The following is a 19,742-nucleotide window of genomic DNA, read 5'->3' as shown; positions in this document are numbered from 1 at the left end:
GCTATGTGTGTAGACCAAACTGATGAACTAAAAGTAAAGTTGAAGGGAGCTGCTTGAGTTTTAGATCGGGTTAAATTTGTGTCTGCGTTTGGCATTGAACTCAAAAGAAGCAATATCAAAGGAATACACTCAGCATCTTTGCCTTCCTCTAGTTCAGTACGTGGGATGGGAACTTAGTATCCATCAGGAGAGGTCCCTAAGTTTCCCAGTTGAACTTAATTTAAAGAAAACTTTTACAGTCATCTCAGCAATTTATTGCTTTGCAACAGGGTAAATACCTTTGTTTCAAGTATATTTCCCAACAGCTCCCCAGTAAGGATTGTGGAATACTTTCCATTCTGGATGTTATTTCAGTTTTGTTGATTTTATTTCTATCCCTTCATCTCTGTTCTTGCATTTAGCAGCAGCATCCAGAGGAATGTGTGATGCCTTTGTGGGTCTGTTCTGCTCTGGGGTGAGGCAGCCCAGTTCCTGGAGGCTGGAATTCACACTAATTCACCCCATATTGTCTTCTGCCATCTCCCTTCTTGTGTCCTGCTGTTGGAGGGGTGAACTGCCCTACAAAGTCAGAAGCTGTGGGTGACATTTGGAAATATTATTTCCTGGAGATCCAAGCTGTGTAAGGCTTGTCTTGTCTTGAATGACAAAACGGGGCCTTGTGGGGAGTGGACAGACCTGTGAGTCTTAAAGACTTAATTTAGAGAAAGCCAGAGCACTGGAAAGATGCTTCAGTGTCAGAACTTGGGTTGGAAACTTTTGTATAGAACCCTTCATGAAAGGGTGACTACTGAGAAGGCTTGTAGGATCATTAAGGTGACTTGAGCACAAACATGAAGTGTCTCTACTGGTGGATCTTGTTTGCCTGGAGGTCTGGGTTCCAGTACAGTTGTGTTCAGAGCCACGAGCTCACGTCTTCAGCTGGTCTAAGTGGAAATTTAGGTCTCTCTACTTTGAGACACTGTGTTGATTTCTGTAATCACTGAGCTGTCTGGCTTGGCATGAAACAGTTACATTATCAGGCAGTGAGTACCCACTTACAGAGAAGTGAAATGTTTTGAGTCACCTCTGGAGCATTTTATTTAATCTGGGAAAAAGAACTCCCTTTTAGATTTTTTCTCCAAAAGGTTCCCTATTTTTGGTGAAAAAGAAGAAACATTTGAAAAGCTAAAATGAAAGGTAAGGAAGAGTAAGGGTCTACTGGAGCCTTCTCTGATAGTTTAGGATAGCAACAGAAATGCTGTGATTTCACAAGAGGCCTCCACGGGCCTGCAGGGGCCATCGAGAGAGAAAAGAGGGATTTTGTGCTACTTGTTTTTCAGTGATGTTACCTCAGGGCTCTGATTTGATGGTTCAAACATGACAGTGAACCTGTAGCCTAATTTGGATTTTTATACCTCTTGCTGTGGGCTGGGGGAGATGCAGCAGATGTGAGAACCATGAAAGTTTGTCTGCCGGGAGGAGGCCCATCCCAGGCTGTGCTGGAGGAGGAGTGGAGGCAGGTGGGAGATGAGGGAAGTGGCCTCAGCATCCCTGAGTTTCCAGTGCTGTGCAGTGAGAAACACCCAGGGCAACAGTAGAACTTCTGTTATGTGATCTCTGTACTTGATTGTTCATCCTCGTGCTGAAAAGTGTCTTCCTTGAACAAATGTGAAGAGTTTGTGTGTCCAGGAGCTGCTGGTCTGTTCAGCTAAAATGTTACTGAGAACTTCTTGGGGAGGTACACAACTATAATGACTCAAACATGTGTCTGCAGTTCTGTTTTGTAAAAGACAAGTGCACTGGAAACTTGGTGATTCATTAGATAATGACTATTTCCAGAACTGGCTCCCAGGATTGTTGGAGCTGAACACTGACGTCCAAATCTGTTTTTCTTTCTTCCTTGAGGTTTTTGCCGTGCAGAAGGATTTGTGTTATGGTTTGGGAGGAAAAGACAAAGGATGAAAAAGAGGGGAATTACAAAGTACTTCCCAGCTTATTCGCTTGAGGTGGCATAAGAGAAACGAGCACTTGAGCAGTAAGGGACATCTGTTCAGAGAGGAGGGAAGGAAACTGCAGCATCCAGAGGCTCCCATGTGTCTCATCTGAGCATGGAGGGCAGTGGCTGCTCTTGCACAAACAAGTGTTTGAGTGCAGGGAGAGAGCACAGCCCAGCCTGGAAGACAGAGCTCAGTGTGGACAGAGGCACCACCCTGACTCTTAACTTCTTTCAGCTACAGTTGGATGTCTTCTGGTTTAAAAGCCTCCTTTAATTTTGGAGATGTTTGAGAGCATCAGCCTTCCTTTTCTGTTCCTTTGTGCCCAAAGTGTGATACAGCCCAGGCTCATCACCTGATCAGAACAGTGGCTGTCACCAGGCAGCCCTGCTGCATCACAGGGGCAGACATTCCCTCTTGCTGCTTCCTTCCCAGCCTCTTCACACTTGGAAACAGCTGTCACAGATGAGCCCAAGGGAGAAGTGCATCATTGTTTTCCATGAGGCTGTGCCCCAGGAGCCACCTCTGACTCAAACTTCTACCTATCTTTCATCCTCTCCAAAATTTGAGTATCCAGACTGTTGCATTGATTCCCTCTTCTGCTTTCCTAAGCAGCAAAATTCTCCAGAAAATGACTGCTTCATCAGTTCTGTCACTCAAATAAGAAGGGAAATATTTTTTTTTAATTCTTTTCCACTCAACTGTTCTCTTCCTCTTTCCTCCTGCATGTTGCTGCTGACACAAGCATATTTCCTTATAAAAAGGGGAAGGTCTTACTGGAAAGCTGCCTAAAACTTATGAAGTGTCCCAGTAGGGTAGGGGGGATTCCACAATAACTGTCTTGTCTTAGAGGCCTGCAAATAATTAAACATGCCAACAGGGAGGAGTGGCAGCCACTCACCTCTCCCACTGTCCTTCTTCATTTAGAAGTGGAGCCACACTGATGGAGGGAAGAGAAAGAAAATGGAATAACATGTGAATAATGGTGTCTTTCTCCACCACTGTGGAGAACCACCATCCCAGAGAACACAGGCCCAAATGTGTCTGATGCCTGAAAGTACAGACAAGATAGAAGGTTGGAGAATTTTAACTCAGTGCTTTGTGCTCCACTGTTTATGTGGTTTTTTTGTGCAGGTAGAGGGGCTCAGACCCCAGGGGAAGGTTTGTGGGGTAATTCTAACTCACAGGAAGGCATCCACAGCTGTGCTTCTTCCTAGGGCATCTTCCCATCCCTCTTTCCAAGGCATTGTCTCAGGGAAGGTTAAAGCTGGCGCTTGATGAGACTAGAAACATGGAGATGTACTGTTCTGTGGGATCAGTGGGCCTGGCTTCAACCTGCTCCTTTCAAAGCCCAGCTTTAGTCTGGAGTCCTAATTTATCCTTCAATCAGCTGGTTGCATGGACTTGTTCCCTACCCCATCAATGGCACAGCTGATCCTTAGAGACAGAGTACTCCAGAGGTGGCACCTCATTTATTCATCCATATTGTTTGTCTTCTCTGTGTTGCTCCATGAAAAATGGGAAGTCTCCTCTAACTGCTCTTTGTGCCAGTGGGATGGAAACATAAGGAACAGCAAAGATGTTTTCTGCTGGATAACATTAGTAAAGCTGGTGCTCACAAGACAAGGATGGGTGGGTCTGGTGGATCTCAGATTAGTTTTGAGCTGTTTGTAATCCAGGGGAGTCCTTGATATAACAGGTTCCTTGGGGATTCTGCTTCCAGGGGAAGTTCAGGCTACCATATGGTAGGAAAGCCCCAGAAACACAACTAGAAGTTAATATCCATTGGGAAGGGCCACCATAAACACAGAAATAATTTTCTTCATTGGGCAGCATTCTGCATGGATGGCTGCAGAAGGTGGATCCATAAACATGGGAAAAAGCTCAGCAACTCCAGTCAGAGGGAACATGGATATGAGTCATGAGACATTCGAGGGAAATGTCCCTGTGGACTTGGGACTTGAGGGTTATCTCTCAGGAGGTTTTCCTGACAGGGTCTGCTGGCTATCATCTGAGAGGGCCTTCCTGAGCTGTTGATAACTGATGGGAAGCCCTGGGCTTCCTCCCTTGCCTTGAGGCAAATGTATGCATTTGGGCTTAAGTTCAGAGGAAGCAAAGCTGAGATTGCTGATGGGAATCCAAAACAAGGGGTTCTGAGCACAGTTCTGCTGCATTAACAGCATTGTTCAGGATTGGCTTAAAAAAATCCCAGATCAAGGCCTCCTCCCAAAATTTGATCTAATGTTTTTATTTTTAAAAAATACAGTGCCTGTGGAGGCAGAGATGAGGTGAGTTGTGTGGGCTTTGTCCAGCCAATGACCTTTGGGGGCATACACAGCTCATGCCTCCCAGCTTTTCTCTGTCATCATCGGTGGCAAATATTGTCTTTTTTAAAAATTAGCAATAGGGTTTCCATGCAGTTGCTTGATTCCATGCAGGAGTTTGGAAATTCAAGGGAATGCTTTTAGAGTAAAATCATGAGTTTTAGTGACAGGTTGGCATATGATGATCATCATTCACTGTACTTTTGTCATCTGCTCTGGTTGTGTTTCATTTGGAGAAGCAAGGTTGAACAGGGGTACAGAAAAGCCCTGTGAGGAAACCAGAACCCCTAAAGTTATTCTGGTTGGGTGGAAGGGCTTGTGCTGATAAATCACCTGCCATGTGATTTTTCCAAGTCTCCTACCTGATATTCCTACCAATGTTTATGGAGTCCTTCTGGCCCAGGGTCAAAGCACCAAGGTGTTCAGAGAGATGCAGAGCACCTTTCCTTATCATCCACAGCCCTGCACCTTCTTGAAGACAATTGCCAAGAGAAATATTTATGTGAGCAGCTCCTGGCTGTGGGAAATAGACTGAACCAACTCATTCTGTTCTTCAGACCTGTGGAACAGCAATGAAACCACCAGTGAACTGGATCAAATCAATAGCATGGAAAAGAGAAATGCTGCATTGCCTTTTAATTCAGTGGCTTCTGGCAAGGGTTATTAATTCAGGGCTTGTCCTCACATACCACTGCCGTGTGTTTGTAAAAGATGGGCTGGAATTAGCAGTGCAGAGTTGTGATTCTTTTAGAAATGGTTAGAATTTTTGCTGTGGGGCGTAGGGAGAAGATAAGATAGCTGGGATGTGCCCTGCTGCCTTCTAGCTGAGAGCCGAGGGGATCCAAGCACGCAGCAGTGTGATGGTTTAGCCCCTGGCAGTGTGTGGTACCTCCCAGCAGCCGCACTGGCCACTGCCCTCCCCAGTGGTATCTCAAGAATTGTGTGAATTGATAAAGATATTACAAGTTGGCAAGGTAAGTGGCTGGGATAACAGTTTTGTTTGGGGCTTGTTTCCATCCTGGTTTCTCTTTTTCAGTTAAAATCCATGCGATGCAATGTCAAGACGATGTTTACCTTGAACACAGCGTGTACTGCTTGTGCTGCAGCACCTAAAATGTTGTGTCCAAGAGGCTGGTTAAAGACCACCCAAGGATTAGGGGTGAGAGACTGCAGGTAAGGCTTATTTCCTCACTTATTTCCTCACTGTGTCAAGCTTTTGGTGCAGCTCTGCTATGCAAGGAGTAGTGTGTGCCTTCAGGAGAACACACACATGGTTTTGAGCTGTAAAGGTCCAAGAAGTTTTGTTTTCAGATGCAGGAAAATGGGGTTATGGCCCCTATTATTGTTGCTTTTGTTTCCTTGCTTTTTGCTGAGCATAAGGTTCTATATACACAGAACAAATTGCCTCTAACTTACCCTAAACAATCTGAGCTTGCTAATCCTGCTGTGGCAACTTAACAGAGGTCTGTCTACCGCAGAAGCCTATTTCAGACCCAGAATTCCTTGGTGGCTTATTAGGAAAATAATATAATGATAGTTCCCCTTGTATATCCTCCCAGCTTCCAGCAATAATCCTCTGAACTTTTTACCTTCCTAGTTCACTTTATGACAATTGCTTGTTCATGTGTTCTTTGCTCTTATTCTGTTGAGCTTGGCTGTGATAGGAAAAGGATGAAAGAAAACTGAATTTACTAGGAAGCTTTTGAAAAATGAAACGCTATAGATTATTGTTTGTGTATCTATTCAGTAGTCAATGTTAACTGTTCATATATAGCTCCATTGTCTTCTCTTTCTGTGATTCTCTATTCTGTCAAAATACTTTAAAAATAGTGGTGGCAGTTTTGCAGCTTGTAGCAGTTTTTGCACACACACAGGAGTCAGACTGAAGCCAAAGCAGCAATGCTATTGAGACAATTTCCAAGTTCCTTTTGGGAAGGATGTTGTGCCAAAAATAAAATGGAGTGTAAGAATAATGTGAGTGTATGCAGCTTTTCTGAGTGTTATCTGCTCTCGTGGTGGTTGTTGGACAGACCCAAGAATAGTTCTGTGCTGTGTACGTGCAGAACAAGAGGCACTGCCACCAAGGACTCACCCTGTGTGGAGAGGGGAGGGATGAAGGGTTGAAAAGAAGATGCTTCTTTGAGGGATTTAAGGGATTTGTCCAAGACTGAATAGTGAATCTGTGAATAATACAGCTATTAAATCCAAATTTATGGCATCTCAATATGGAATTTTTAGTAAAAAGCAGAAAGAGACAAGTCCCGTGAGAAGATTTTGTTCTTCCAAGGTTATTTTAGATGTGAAGTTGAATGTTGAGACACCCTGGAGTGTCTCATGTCAACTTTACATGTCTAACCCTCCAGCATCCAAGGTTTCCATCCTGATGCAAGGTCCTGTCTCATGCTCAGTCCCTGACAGATTTCTTGTAACCAATCTTTGAGGCTCAGATCAATGGGCATCCTTAGAGAAGAGATAACCAGAGTGCAACCTCTTGTGTTGCTGCATGGCAGAGGGGATGAGGGCCCTTCCTTCCCTTCAGAGCTCAGGGCACTACAGTGGGACTGCTTAGAAACCCTCCAACAGGCCAGTTCTAAGTTTGTGTTGTAATCATGAATCTTGGATTGTTCTTTTTAAGATACTCTGTCAAGTTAGGAGAAAATACGCTTTCCCTGCCAGGGTGTCATCACATATGTAAGAAGGATATTGAGGAGAAAAAGTGCTGTTCAGGATTCTGGGGTACAGAGTGCTATGGTAAGTTTTTAATTTTTTACAATCATCTCTAACTGTTGAATAAGTCAAACCAGCTTTAACAGGAGGCATTAAATATACACTTAGGTGATTAATTTTCATTACTCCTTAAACACTCACAAGGTCTTCATTATCTATCTAGGAAGTTCAGCACAGAATCTCTTTGTTCCAGATGAGTTGAATCCTCTTGCATTTAACACATAACATAACCTCCTGCGGTGGAACTTCCTTTTGTCTCTTCTTTAAAAATAAACTTTTGGAAAGGGATGTTTTTGTTCCTCTTTAACAAAGTTTCCAAAGGAAGAGGAAGATCTTTCTGATGTCCCTCTAGTCTGCAGCACTTGTGCCACGTGTGCTGCTGTGTAGTCTGGGGTTAGTCAGCCATTCAGCCACAGAAAATAACCATCCCAAAGCTCCCACTCAGGTTTATGCCAAGTAATGAGAATTTGTTTAGTCTTGTCTCAAAAATCCAAAAGCAAGAACTACTAAGCTGAACATTTTTTCATATGATTGACTGCTGGGATAGGGAAAGACACTCTCCAGTTATGCAGAAAATGGGAGATTTTTTTGAGTGCCTGAGCCTGTCCTCGCAAAAAGAGTGCTTTGAATAAGCAACTGGCTTTGTCAGAGAAATTGCATGCCTAAAGTGATCAGAAATAGTCCCCAGAATTTGGAGGTACCCCACTCCGAAGATCTGTGGACCATGTTTTTCTGGGCACTCTTACAGCTCTTCCTGAAGTCAGGGAAAGCTGGAAATGCTCAGTATCTTTGCAAAGCAGGCTCCTGTCTGTCCTGAGCTTCAGAATTCCCCTCAGATGTTTGAAATTGCCTCTCACTGATGCAAGCAGTGGCTCAATCTTAAAAAATGCTTTAGTGGCTTTGTTGAAATTTAGTTATTTATGGCCTGTTGGGACTTTTCCTTAGACTTTTATTAAAAGGCTTTTCTTAGCAGCTCAACTGCTCCTTGGTGCCATTCCAGGCCACATTCAGCAGCTCTGGGGCAGTGTTAGGTGTGCTGGATAATTTGCTGGTGAAGAGGCTGTTGCCTTTGTACAACTGGAATACCTGGGGGAGGAGAAGATGGAAAAAGGTGGTGGTGCTTCAGTCTAATCTTGCCTGGCCTGTCTCTTACCTGTCAGAGTGTCCAGGTGGCTCTGAAAATCCCTGCAATGGCCATGGGACGTGCTTGGACGGGATGCAGCAAAACGGGACCTGCATCTGCAAGGTCAGTGCCTGGTTTATTCTGAGGGTGATGTGGTTTTGTCAGAGGGGGTTGTACAGTGTCTGTGCACAGGTTCTGGATGAAGGCTGCCCTTCTGCCTGGAAGGTCATTAGCAGCTTCTTCCATTCCAGCATCAGTGTCTGTGGTTTTCCTGGAGGATTGGTGTGGTCTGCAATAGCACTCTTGGTAAGGATATGGAGTTGGGAGGAATAGGAGGAAAGGAAAAAAGAATTGCATGAATTTAACCCCCTGATGAGTTCAAATAATCAAGATCTGTCTGTGGCTGCAAGAAGCCGTGAAACAGTTGACTCTTTATGAGGTGCACCTTTTCCAGATATGGATGATATACTTCCCACATGGATCAGTCCTGCACCTTGGAAGGCAGTCTCCCTCTTTCAGGAAAAGCAGGAGGAACCATAAAGAGAACTTAGGACAGATTTTTTTTTTCTCTTTCCAGACTTAATACAACAAAAGCACAAAAAATCCCTACACATTTGAACTGTCTAGAGCAGTTTCTAAAATTTCTAGTTTCGTGGATCAATTCAGACTTGAAATTTTCTCTTATGAACTGTATGTTTTTAAAGCATCCTTAATTAATAGCTCAAATCCTACCTCTTGGACTCTTCTTTGAGAAAAGTTGGGTTTGGATTTCACTCAAAGACACCTTATATCAATTAAAATATATGCTGAAGGACCTCAAACCCTGTAAAATGAATGTAAAAAGTCCCACTGGCATCAGTGAATTCCAGATTCATTTTTCAGAGAGATATCAGAAGCCAGCTGGTACATTCCTGCCTGTCTCTAGTCAGGACATCATTTCCTCAGTGCCCACCAGAATTTTGCTGGCATTTTCCATGCCCTCTGTGTGTCAGTTTACACTGTGGTCTCCTTTGCCATGGGGCTGGTTAGTGCTACTGGGGCACTGAACAGGTCACTTTTCTTCACTGTGCTGTATCAGGCTGTCACTGAAAATCAAAAATGGGGAGGGATCTTGAACTATACCAATGTGTGGAACAACAGAGTGATACAGAAAAATAACACCTGGCACATTTTGGGGCCCTTCTAGGAGCAATACAGTGGGTTTGCCTGCCAGAACTGTCGAGATGAAAATCGTTTTGGCCCAGACTGTCAGTCAGGTAAGAACATGTAATTCAAGTGAAACCTCCAAAAAAATAACTGAAAACAAGGAAGGATGAGGGAGAGGTTGGGTGAGGAAGGGTGCTGGAGAGGAAGAGAGTGGCAGAGAGCTGGCAGTGTTCAATAGCAGGTGTCTGGGCATTTTGTCTTTGTGCCCTTCTCTGCTGTCCCATTAGACAAATGATTCTCAGTCTTTCAATGAAATCAGTCCATTTTTTCTATTGCAAATCTCTCTCTCCCCCCTTATCAGGGCTATCCCAGTTTCCTCTCTCCTTTTAGCCAGTTGTTACCTACATCCCTGACACGACCCATACTCACTGCTCAACTGGTTTTCAGACTCCTGTAACTGTCCCACTTGTCTCTCAGCTTCTTCCTTGTTGCCCTCCATAAAAAATCATTACACACAGTAATTTGCTTTTCATGTCTGGTGTTTTGGGAAGTGATTTATGACCAGTGCAGCCTGGCTGTTAAAGGACCCCTTTTTGTCCAGCTCCTGGTTCCTTGTGTCCACACAGCTGAGATAGGAGAGATCTTGTTGGTTGTGCTCATGTGCTGTGCACGTGTGCCTGAAAAACTGGTCTAGATCTTGTATTCAGAGCTGTCTTGCAGGGCAGTACCTTGTCTTCTTGAGCCCAGGACATGCAGTTTACTCTCTCAAAGCTCTGACTGCCATGGCCAATTTTTATAAGGAGATACTTTTGCTGTGGCTTATTGGTGGGAAATCAGGATGCCAAGTCCCAGGGCAGCTGGGCTGGAGCCCTGTGCCTGCCTGGAGCCCTGTGCCTGCCTGGAGCCCTGTGCCCTGCCTGGCAGCTGAAGGTCAGGTCTGTCTGGACTTCCCTTGCAGTGTGTGACTGTGTGCACGGGGAGTGCAACAGCGGCGTCGCTGGGAATGGGAGCTGCACGTGCTATGGAGGCTACACAGGCCCCAGGTGTGACCAAGGTAAATACACTGGGAGCTGCAGACGGGCTCTTAAAGTAACCTGAGCTGTGGGCTTGGGTGCATGTGTCCCTGAAGGTGCAGGGGGCAATGAATAGGTTGGAAATGTAGAGGGAAGATGATCTGAGCTTTGGAGATCTATCCAGTCAGAGGGAAAAGCTGGGGTCTGCTCCCCACTTTGTGGCAGTGGCTCAGATGTACCACCCCTTTATGCCTCTGTTCTGTCTCTGGAAACCAGCTAGAACCTTTCTTGTCCCTAAGCTTTGTGGGATCTGGCTACTTAGGTTGCCAGGGATTTAGAGCTGCCTGCAATGCTTATATCCTCTGGCTTTTGTGCCAGCTTGGGGTCCTCTGGAAACCACATTTGCCTTCATGTTGAGGTAATTCTGTAAGATAAGTTAATCTTCCCTCAGGGCCCTACATGCTCAAAGGGAAACTCTCTTTGCTGTGTGATTGCAGAGCTGCCCCTGTGCAAAGGTGTGAGGTGCGAGCCCAACAGCGAGTGTGTGGTGAGGGATGGGACTGCAGAGTGTGCCTGCAAGCTGGGCTACAGAAAGCTTGGGAGCACTTGCCAAGGTGAGAAACTTCTCAATGACCCTAAATGGTCCCCTGTTTGGAAAAAATCTTATTGCATTGGTATCTGCAGATGAGTTTGATCACGGTGAACACAATGCCTACATCACTGAAGAGGCTTAAGAACCAGCTTTTTAGGAATCCCTTTAATATTAAGGGCTAAGTTTTTGTCTCTCCCCTCACTTGGTCATGAAAGCAAGAAGTGAATTAGAGTTGCAGGTTCCCTCTAGCACTCACTTATAAGTATGTACTAAATAACTGTGACAGCAGGGTATTGGTGAGTCTGAATCAGTTTAAATAATAAGGTGTGTGATTGACAGAGTTCTTCACTGACTTCAGATTTAAGTTTGTGAATTGGTTTTCTTAAAAGAGAGTCAATAAGATGCATTTGATGAAATAGCTATGGACAGCTCTGTTTTCACTGGGTTTTTGCAGATTTTGGTGATCAAACTGCATTTTCATATATCCTCAGATATGATGGAAAATCAGAAGTAAATCCAAGCATCCTCTGTCACTCACACTTCTGTTACTAAAGTAACTTGAAAAATGTGTCATCCAAATTCCTCAGATTTAAAAAACCCAAATGTCTGCTGTTTGAAATGATTTTATTTTCCTGTGAAATTTTAGAAGTTTAATAGTACAAATTCCTCCATTCTTTCCAGGCCTTTTGCATTCTGCTGTGCTGCAGCAAGTGCTGTTTTGAAAACAGAAATTTGGTTATACTCACCTCTCATCCCTTTACTTGCAGCTCAGGATCCTTGTTATCCTTCTCCATGCTCCCCCTTCGCTGTATGTAAAGCTCTTGGATCACGAACATATCAATGTACCTGCAAAGAAGGATATCAAGGAGATGGGAACATTTGCCAGCCCATAAACCCTTGTGTTGACAACAATGGGGGCTGCCCAGAAAACTCTACAATTTGTGTTTACAGACGTCCAGGAGAGGTAAGAACAACAGCAAAGGTGTGAAAAATGACCGGGTGAGAAGCTCTTCAAATGAACTGATGATCGGGTTGCTCAGATCTGCTCTCCTCACCTTACACTTTGCAAAGGGAAACCAGGCAGCTCTTTTCTAGGGTAACTTAGTGGGTACAAGGTGATGAATGCAGCTCTATGATCACTGTGTTGCCTTCCCTTAGGCAACTTGTGCTTGCAAGCCTGGGATGAGTAGGAGAACTCCTTCGTCCGAGTGTTCTGCATTTCCCAATGATTGCCGGCAGTATTTTTGCGACGTGACTTCCAAGTGTGAGATTAATTCTCAGGGGAATCCTAGGTAAGCCAGTTTAAAGCCTCCAAATAAAGGAGCTTAATCTGCAGCTAGAATGGAGACTGAGTTGGGATGAGCTGAATTTTGAAGAAACTGAGAATGATCTCAGTAATATGGGCCACAGTCGCCTTTTCAGAAGAACCTGTTTGTAACAAACGCATTGAAAGAGAAGTTTTACATCTGTCATTGTAAATTTTGGTATGTGGGTCACAAGATGCTTTAAATCTGGGGTAGCAGGGCCTTCTGTGATGTGAACTGGAGATGTAGCCTCCCAGGTTAGTGGTAATAGTAGGTTATTATGAGTTAATAATCAATCATTAAAGGGGAAATATGTGATTTGTTTGCTCACATTTGCCCACACTTGCTTCTGAGGGATAAGTCTTTGTCTCTTCTCCCACTCAGGCCTATAAGCAGGAAATAAATTAGAGTTGCAGATGGACAGGGAAGGGAGAAATTGAGTGAAGGAACACCAGACCTCATTTAGTCCTTTGGAGCAAAACACCTAGAAGTTGATACTCCTTACATGGGAAATATCGCCAGATATAGGATCATTTTTGCATACCTGAGGATTTTGTGTGTTATCGAGAAAAGATGGAGCTTGACTGAGACTGAAGAGGGAAAGAGCAAGCCCATCTCCCTGACCTTTCCTTCTCCAGTGCTGCTGAAACTATTATCATCCACCTGCTCCTCGTGTGCTCCAGGCCAGGACTGAAACACAGTGGCTTCCCTTTCTGAAGATCTGCAGGCACAGAGCAGGACACCGTGTTCAGCACAGTCCCTGCCTTATATATGTGTTCCCCAGCTGCTGGCACTCAGCCCTGTGAGGCTGGAGTGATGTCAGATCCCTCCCCTGTGTCCCATGTCTTTGCATGGCTGAAACAGAAAGAGCAGAGCCAATCTTGGACAAAGCCCAAACGGGAAAAAACACAGTTATCGGCCAGGGATCTTCAGGAGTCCCTGAGTAATGACTGTGGATCCGTGTGAAGCAGGACGGAGATTTTCACATGTAGATAAGCTTTTCATGAGAAGTCATCAGCCTGCCTGGGCCCCTCATTGAGTTGAGATGAACTGTAGATACCTGGTGTGCTTGAGCTGGCACTTCTCGCTGAAGCCAAGGGGTCACATAGGAGCTGTTTGCCAGATTGCCACTTAGCCTGTGATTTTTATGGTTTTTTATGCATTACCTCAAATTTTCAGATGTTGTAATGACTGGTACTGACTGAATATCAAGTTAGAAAGGTGTTGATAAATATATTGGGGATATCTGTACCCTGAACTATACAGCAGTCCTTACGTTGGTTTTATCAGAGAAAGCATCTTCATTCTTTTGGGAGTCAAATTTGCTTGCTCTGCAGAAGTGTGCATCTTTTTCCCTGTCACTTAGTTTAGGCAGAAGTTACTCAGCTCTTACCTACGTCCCTGGAAGTGTTCAAGGCCAGGCAGGATGAGGCTCCAAGCAACCTGTCCAATGGAAGGTGTCCCTGCCCATGGCAGGGGGGTTGGAACTAAATGATCTTGAAGATCCCTTCCAATCCAAACCATTCCATGATCCTATGATCTTAAAGCCGGGATTTGTCTTTCAAGCCTGAATTCTGATGTGTTGTTCTACTCACATTTGTTGAATGTGTTGCAAACTAGTTTATAATGGTTTGTTATGTTTCATTCTTGTCTCTTAGCTGTGTGTGTAAAGAAGGGGAGATTGGAGATGGGAGAAGCTGCTATAAGGATCTCTTGGGTGAAATAAATCAGCTCAATTTGCGAGGAAGGTTTGCTAGGAAATTTAACATCGCCAGGAAAATGTTTGGTAAATGTTTTTTGGTTTTGTTTGGGGTATGGAACAAATGTGGGGATGAGAGTGTGTCAGAAAGGGCTACTTTCAGCATAATAGATCTGTTTCACAGTGTATGATCATGAGCTGCAAAATTAAACACATCACATCTCTGAACTTATCTTACCAGTTCTGGATTGGGAATTTGGGAAACTGTTCAGTATTATGTATTTGACAGAATGAGAACCCTTTGGGTCATGTCAAAGCTTATTTATGTTAGATACCCTCTCCAGCTTGTCCTCTGCCCATCTTCTATCTCCACTGCCTTGGCAGGAGCACAGAGACAGGGCTAAAACCTCAGCTTAGCTTTTGTGAATACCCCTCCTCATATCAATGTTGCCACTCATTTTTTACATATGTTTTCCATAATGGTTTATGCTATGGGCGACCCCATGAAGATCTCCAGGTTCCTGACTCCTGTGCAGTAGGACTTAATAACAACCTTTGTTGATTGAGTGACAACTGTGGGTTCATAGCAGCTTCTCAAGAAGCAGTGAATGTTAAAAAATACTGATGAGACACAAAAATTAGTTGTTTCAAGGGGAAGACTGGGCCCAAGAATAAGGTGGTAAGCATGGAGGAACAAAATTATTATCAATATTCTGCAAATTTCAGCAGTGATTCAAAGTGCACCAGAGTCACCAATCCTTCAGAAATCTTCTTGGCAAGAGCATAAAACTCAAGCAACCAAGCTGGGCTGTGATAACAGTAGTAAACTCCCTCTGCTTCCTTGTAAACAAGTACTAGTTACTTGAACCGGGCTGATAATGTGTAGATTGACTTGTGCTGTTAAGGAGAGGAATAATTATTGCTGTAGTTAAACCATACACCAAGTAAATACTTCACATTGCCCCTCTTTTTACAGCTTCTGGTTGCTCGACGTTGCTGACTAAATACGGGCCCTTCACAGTCTTTGTACCATCCCTTCTTCCCATTCATGATAGAACGGAATTTAATGTAAGTTTTCTTGGGTTTAGTGAATTTTTGCTGTCTTAGGGTTCTTTCCTGTCTGAGTCCTGTAGCCTGTAAAAACTGATTGACAAAAGAGAGGAACTTTTGCAGGCAATATTTATAGAAACTGTCTCTTGGGAAGAGTTTTCATTGTCTGGTTAAGTAGCAGTCTCACAGAGGATGTTACATCCCTTACATTATTTTAAAAATCTCTGTCTCTTTCTTCAGTACTGATGGAGTTTGTTTGGTTTTAATGTCAGGAAGTGTGAGTCTTTCTGACCATTCTTCATTTAGAGCTTGAACCTCCTGTGTGTGACTATTCTCAAAACATTAGGTGGCTTTTCACTGCTTGAGGGTGGTGTTTTCAAAAGGGGCTGAGTATTGCATCGAAGTATTGGATTTTGGACCTATGGCCAGAAATGGTAATTCTGGATTCATAGAAAATACATCAGTAAAGGCCCCTGAGTTATCTAGTCTACCTGTTCCCAGAAGGACCAGTTCCACCTAAATCAGTATTGACCAAGGATTGTTTTACAAAAGCATCAGTGATGGAAAGTCCAGAACAGAAAAGAAGAAACTAAATGCAAATTTAGCAGATTAAACCACCTACATCATTCAGCATCAACAAAGGTTAGGTATGGAGAGCTTCAACAAATTTTATAATCTGGACCACGCAAGGATAGTTCTCAAATTGTCCAAATCCAATAGGTTTCTGTCTGGAGGATTCCTCTAAAGTCACTTGCAGGTTAATCAGTCTCCCCGTGTTTGAATATGTACACAAACAGAAGTGAGAGTTTTGCCACAGTGCTACTCCAGTGATCCAAAATGAAGAGGGAAGTTCCATCTTGTATGCTAAGTATTTCTCTGTGTGTGTTAGCTGGGAGAAAGGTAATGTTATGGTAAAAGAGGTTTCTGAAAGAACATGTCATTTATCTTTTTTCTGTGGGCTCTCTTCCCCAAAGGACACCACTGCTGAGCGGTTGTGCAGAATGCACATTGTTCCTGGTCTGCACTTAATAGAAGACATGATTAAAACCAAGACAATGTGGACCTTGTCAGGACACCAGATGACATTCACGAGCCAGGTAAAGCATCTCCTGAAGGCCTGGACCTCTGCTTTCACACAGGACAGACTGGAGCTTGAGCACTTCCCTAACCAGAAAACCTTTTCTGTAATCAGCCTGCCTGTGATCAGAACAAGCTCCTTTGTGGAGTCCAAAGTGAGGTGATTTAAGACCAGACACTCCAAGCAACCACATTCCTATTCTCACAGACAACAAATTAGCCAGAGTTTGACTTGTGAATGGTCTTTCCACGGTCTGTGTGTGTATTCTGGAAAAGAGACCTTTTCCCTGCACCAGCCATTAGCAGCTACAATATCCATGTGACTGACATGTAAGAGGCAGCAAAGTCTCTTTTCAGAGTGAATGCTTCCTTGGGGTTTGTGTGCTTGGACACAGCAACGTGCTGAATATTTTCTCTCTTTTAGTTTCTCTTTTCCTCTCTTTCTATTTTATTTTTCTTAGTCTTTCTATCAAAAAATTTTTCATCATCCTGTCTTGATATGAAAGGCTCTTTTTTTCCCTTTTCCAGTTGACTCATGTTTTCCAATCTCCACAGATCTCTCTCCATCCTGCACCTTTCCTGCATGCATGCTCACAGATGGCCAAGGGAGAGAGCCCTATTTCCTCTCTGAGGATCCAGCCTTGGCCTTAAGGTCTAGGTCATAGTACATGTGCCCTGCATGTGTTAAAAGGACAAAGCACTATTTGGAGTCAGGGAATCCAGGCTGAGCTTGTCAATGCTCCTTTTAAAATTCTTTCCTGTTGGTTTACTCAGGATTCTTTTGATCTGGGAAGTCTGCCCTCCCCTTCCCGTGTTTCAGCCAGAATCCTCAGTGATGTGAACTGAAGTTTAGGGCAGGGAGGAGCAATTCAAAGAACTGCACATGCTGAAATGAAAAGCACAGGGAAGCTGTGCTTTCCTGAACTGTGATAGTGGCTGCAGCACCAACACTTGGATGTTTAGTTCATAGGTTACCCTTGAACCCCTTCATACACCCAGATTCAGTGCATGGCTGTGTACAAAGGGGAAGGACCAGATCTCTGCCTTGTACCTCAGCGAGCCTGATGCTTTGGCTCTGTTATGAAGACTCCTTGTCGGCATCATGATTGAATAACAGTTGTAATCAAAGCTGTAGTTCCAGGATTGCCTCCAAATTCTGTACCTTGCTGCCCAGGGGGCACCGTGCCTTTCTTGTACTACCTTCTTGTACTTGGCAGCTCTTGATGGTCACAGCACCCTTTTGTGATCCAGAGCTGGGACCAAGCATTGTTCACACTCAAGCTTAATTCTAGAGCTGATTGTCCCAGATGAGATTTTTTTTTTTTTTTTTGTTACTAAGACTTAAAAGTACCCTCAAGATCTAAACATTACCAAAACTCAAGGAGAATGGGATGTCTGTTTTACACCCAGGCCATCCCTTAAATTTACTTTTTCAAGAGTAACTCTGGTTGTGCCTTCACCTTGCTGACCTACAGGCAGAGAGCAGTGGTTGATAGAGCAGTCATGATAACACAGATACACCACAAGAAAATAACCTTCATATTTATCCAGACATACATCAAGTCATTTCGATATCAAGACCTGCCGGGGGAGCTGTACAATGTTCTGCACTCAAACCTGCCAGCAGCCAATGGCATCATGCATGTGGTTAACACTCTGAGGAAGAAAACCAGCACTGACAACCTCAGCAACCCACAGGTATTCATATGTCTTCTCTTTTATGAGACAGCAGAATAAACACTTAAAAAAAGAGCAATTTTCACCATTAACCTTCCAAATCAGTGAGGATTTTTTTTAAAGGGAAAAGGCTTTTTTTTTTTTATTTCAGCTCCTGATAAGACCTGTTAGGCACTAGTAAAATACCATTAAAAGTAGCTAATAGCACTGCATAAGCCAGATAAAGATCTTGCAATTATGCTTTTACAGTGCTTGGATAAGTAGAGAATTCTACTTCCATGAGTGAGATCATTCCCTTCATAGCAAATAAACTCTTTTTAAATTGTATCTTAAATAATATGTATCTTACAGGATAAACACTGAAAAACATTTTTCACATAAAAATCAAATTAAGATTTTCTTTAATTGGTCTGTACTGCATTTTGAAATTATAATCCAGAAGTTGTCTTTGCCTCAAAAATATTTAAAATGAGGACAAATAATGATTAGACTTCTGCATTCTGAGGTCATATCTTGAGTTTAAGACACTGGGTGGGAGTTTCAGGGTCAAGTTCTGCTAAATACTTTTCCCTGTTAGCTGGGAAATGGTTTTGTCATAGCTACTGCATTGTTAAGCCTGAGCATTTTTATATTGTTTCTATATGCAGAAAGCAGGATCTCTTGCCCCCTACCTCCTTGCAAAAAACTTACAGAGAATGACAAAATCTCTTGGAATTGGTAGAGTTTTGATAATAGTTTGCACTTACTTTACACCATTGTAGTTAATCTGTAAAAACAGACTGTGTAATGTTGTGGTTTTACTTTCTGTGTTCAAAAAACAGATGGAGTGTTGAGTGGTGGTGGCTCTTCAGTTGAAGTGCCCTGAGAATGGTGTACCAATTGTTCTGGGTATTCACGTGGATTTGATTGTGCCCATCTCTTTGAGGATGATGGTCTCCTGTAGCTCTTTACCTGCAAACCACAAACTGGGCATTCCAGTGTGTGCTCAGACCTCACTCAGCCCCTGCCATGTTTTTCCTCTCTGTGTCTTCTTGCAGAAAACCATTGGTGAGATCCTTGCTTCGATGGAGATCTTCAGTAGGTTTGAAACTATACTGGAGGTGAGTGAGTTTGTGTCTGGGGAGGTGTGGCATTGCTGCTGCCTCGAGGGGAATTTTGAATAACATTTAAACACATCTCAGTAGTTTTCAATAGCTCTGCCTCTTGTGTGTTGCTGAGTGTTTCCTCTCCCTTCCTGATGGACCCCCCTCACTAACCCTTGCTTGATCCATGATGAAATCTCTCACTGTTTTTGCAGAATTGTGACCTGCCTGCAATCCTGGATGGACCAGGCCCTTTTACTGTATTTGTGCCCAGCAATGATGGTGTGGATAAGCTGAGAGATGGAAGGCTCATTTATCTTTTCACAGAGGTGAGAGCTCACAGTGCTGTAAGACATCCTGAGCTGACTGTGTTGCACTGGGCTGTGCTGGAATGACTTGTGCAGTGCATCTGGTCATCGCTGAAAATTCTTCTTCCTGGAGTTAGCTAAACCAAAAACTTCACAGTTTCTGTACAGCTTTGGGAGAGAAGTGGATAGTGATGGAACCTGCAGTGTTAGCCAGGGTTTTTAAATCTGGTGCTTGGCTTTTCCTCACCCTGGCTTTGGTAGGGGAAAATGAAAGAATTTACTCACCAAGTGAATTCACTGCTATAGACATTGGCAATGTCAGTCACTGGTTAAAAGAAAATTTATTTGCTTCCTCTTACTTCTGAGTGTTGAAGGGGTAACCAATCCTGATGTTGTCTTCTTTCCTTAGGGCATAAATAAGCTTCAGGAACTCGTGAGACATCACATCTACACTTCAGCAGCGGTAAGGCAGCAGCTCCCACTCCACAAAATTGGACCCCTTTAGACCAACATATTATCAACTGTCTTGTTTGGCACAGAGGTCACACCATTGGTGACTTCAGCTGCTGCTTCTTGGACTTCCCCTGGAGGAGCAGAGATGTGATTCAGGATCTGATGAGGCAAAATGTTTACCATGGAAGTGGTTG

The 19,742-nt window shown here is 43.6% G+C and overlaps 1 protein-coding gene across 3 annotated transcripts in view; it reads left to right on the top strand.

Annotated features, from left to right (window-relative positions):
* Window positions 1–19,742, top strand: part of STAB1 (stabilin 1) — a 62,513-nt gene that overhangs the window by 8,227 nt on the left and 34,544 nt on the right. For all 3 annotated transcript variants that reach the window (XM_017819894.1, XM_017819893.1, XM_017819895.1), the window contains exons 3-17: window positions 5,334–5,470; window positions 6,933–7,048; window positions 8,185–8,270; window positions 9,334–9,403; window positions 10,252–10,347; window positions 10,804–10,920; window positions 11,666–11,862; window positions 12,057–12,190; window positions 13,861–13,988; window positions 14,878–14,969; window positions 15,926–16,048; window positions 17,580–17,726; window positions 18,743–18,805; window positions 19,003–19,116; window positions 19,505–19,558. In XM_017819894.1, the coding sequence (XP_017675383.1) occupies window positions 5,334–5,470; window positions 6,933–7,048; window positions 8,185–8,270; window positions 9,334–9,403; window positions 10,252–10,347; window positions 10,804–10,920; window positions 11,666–11,862; window positions 12,057–12,190; window positions 13,861–13,988; window positions 14,878–14,969; window positions 15,926–16,048; window positions 17,580–17,726; window positions 18,743–18,805; window positions 19,003–19,116; window positions 19,505–19,558 (1,674 nt within the window). The remainder of the gene's footprint in view (window positions 1–5,333; window positions 5,471–6,932; window positions 7,049–8,184; window positions 8,271–9,333; window positions 9,404–10,251; window positions 10,348–10,803; window positions 10,921–11,665; window positions 11,863–12,056; window positions 12,191–13,860; window positions 13,989–14,877; window positions 14,970–15,925; window positions 16,049–17,579; window positions 17,727–18,742; window positions 18,806–19,002; window positions 19,117–19,504; window positions 19,559–19,742) is intronic.

Source organism: Lepidothrix coronata, unplaced genomic scaffold (assembly GCF_001604755.1).
Source record: "Lepidothrix coronata isolate B3197 unplaced genomic scaffold, Lepidothrix_coronata-1.0 Scaffold78, whole genome shotgun sequence".
In the NCBI taxonomy this organism is placed as follows: domain Eukaryota; kingdom Metazoa; phylum Chordata; class Aves; order Passeriformes; family Pipridae; genus Lepidothrix; species Lepidothrix coronata.
This window is presented reverse-complemented; position numbering and strand designations above follow the sequence as displayed.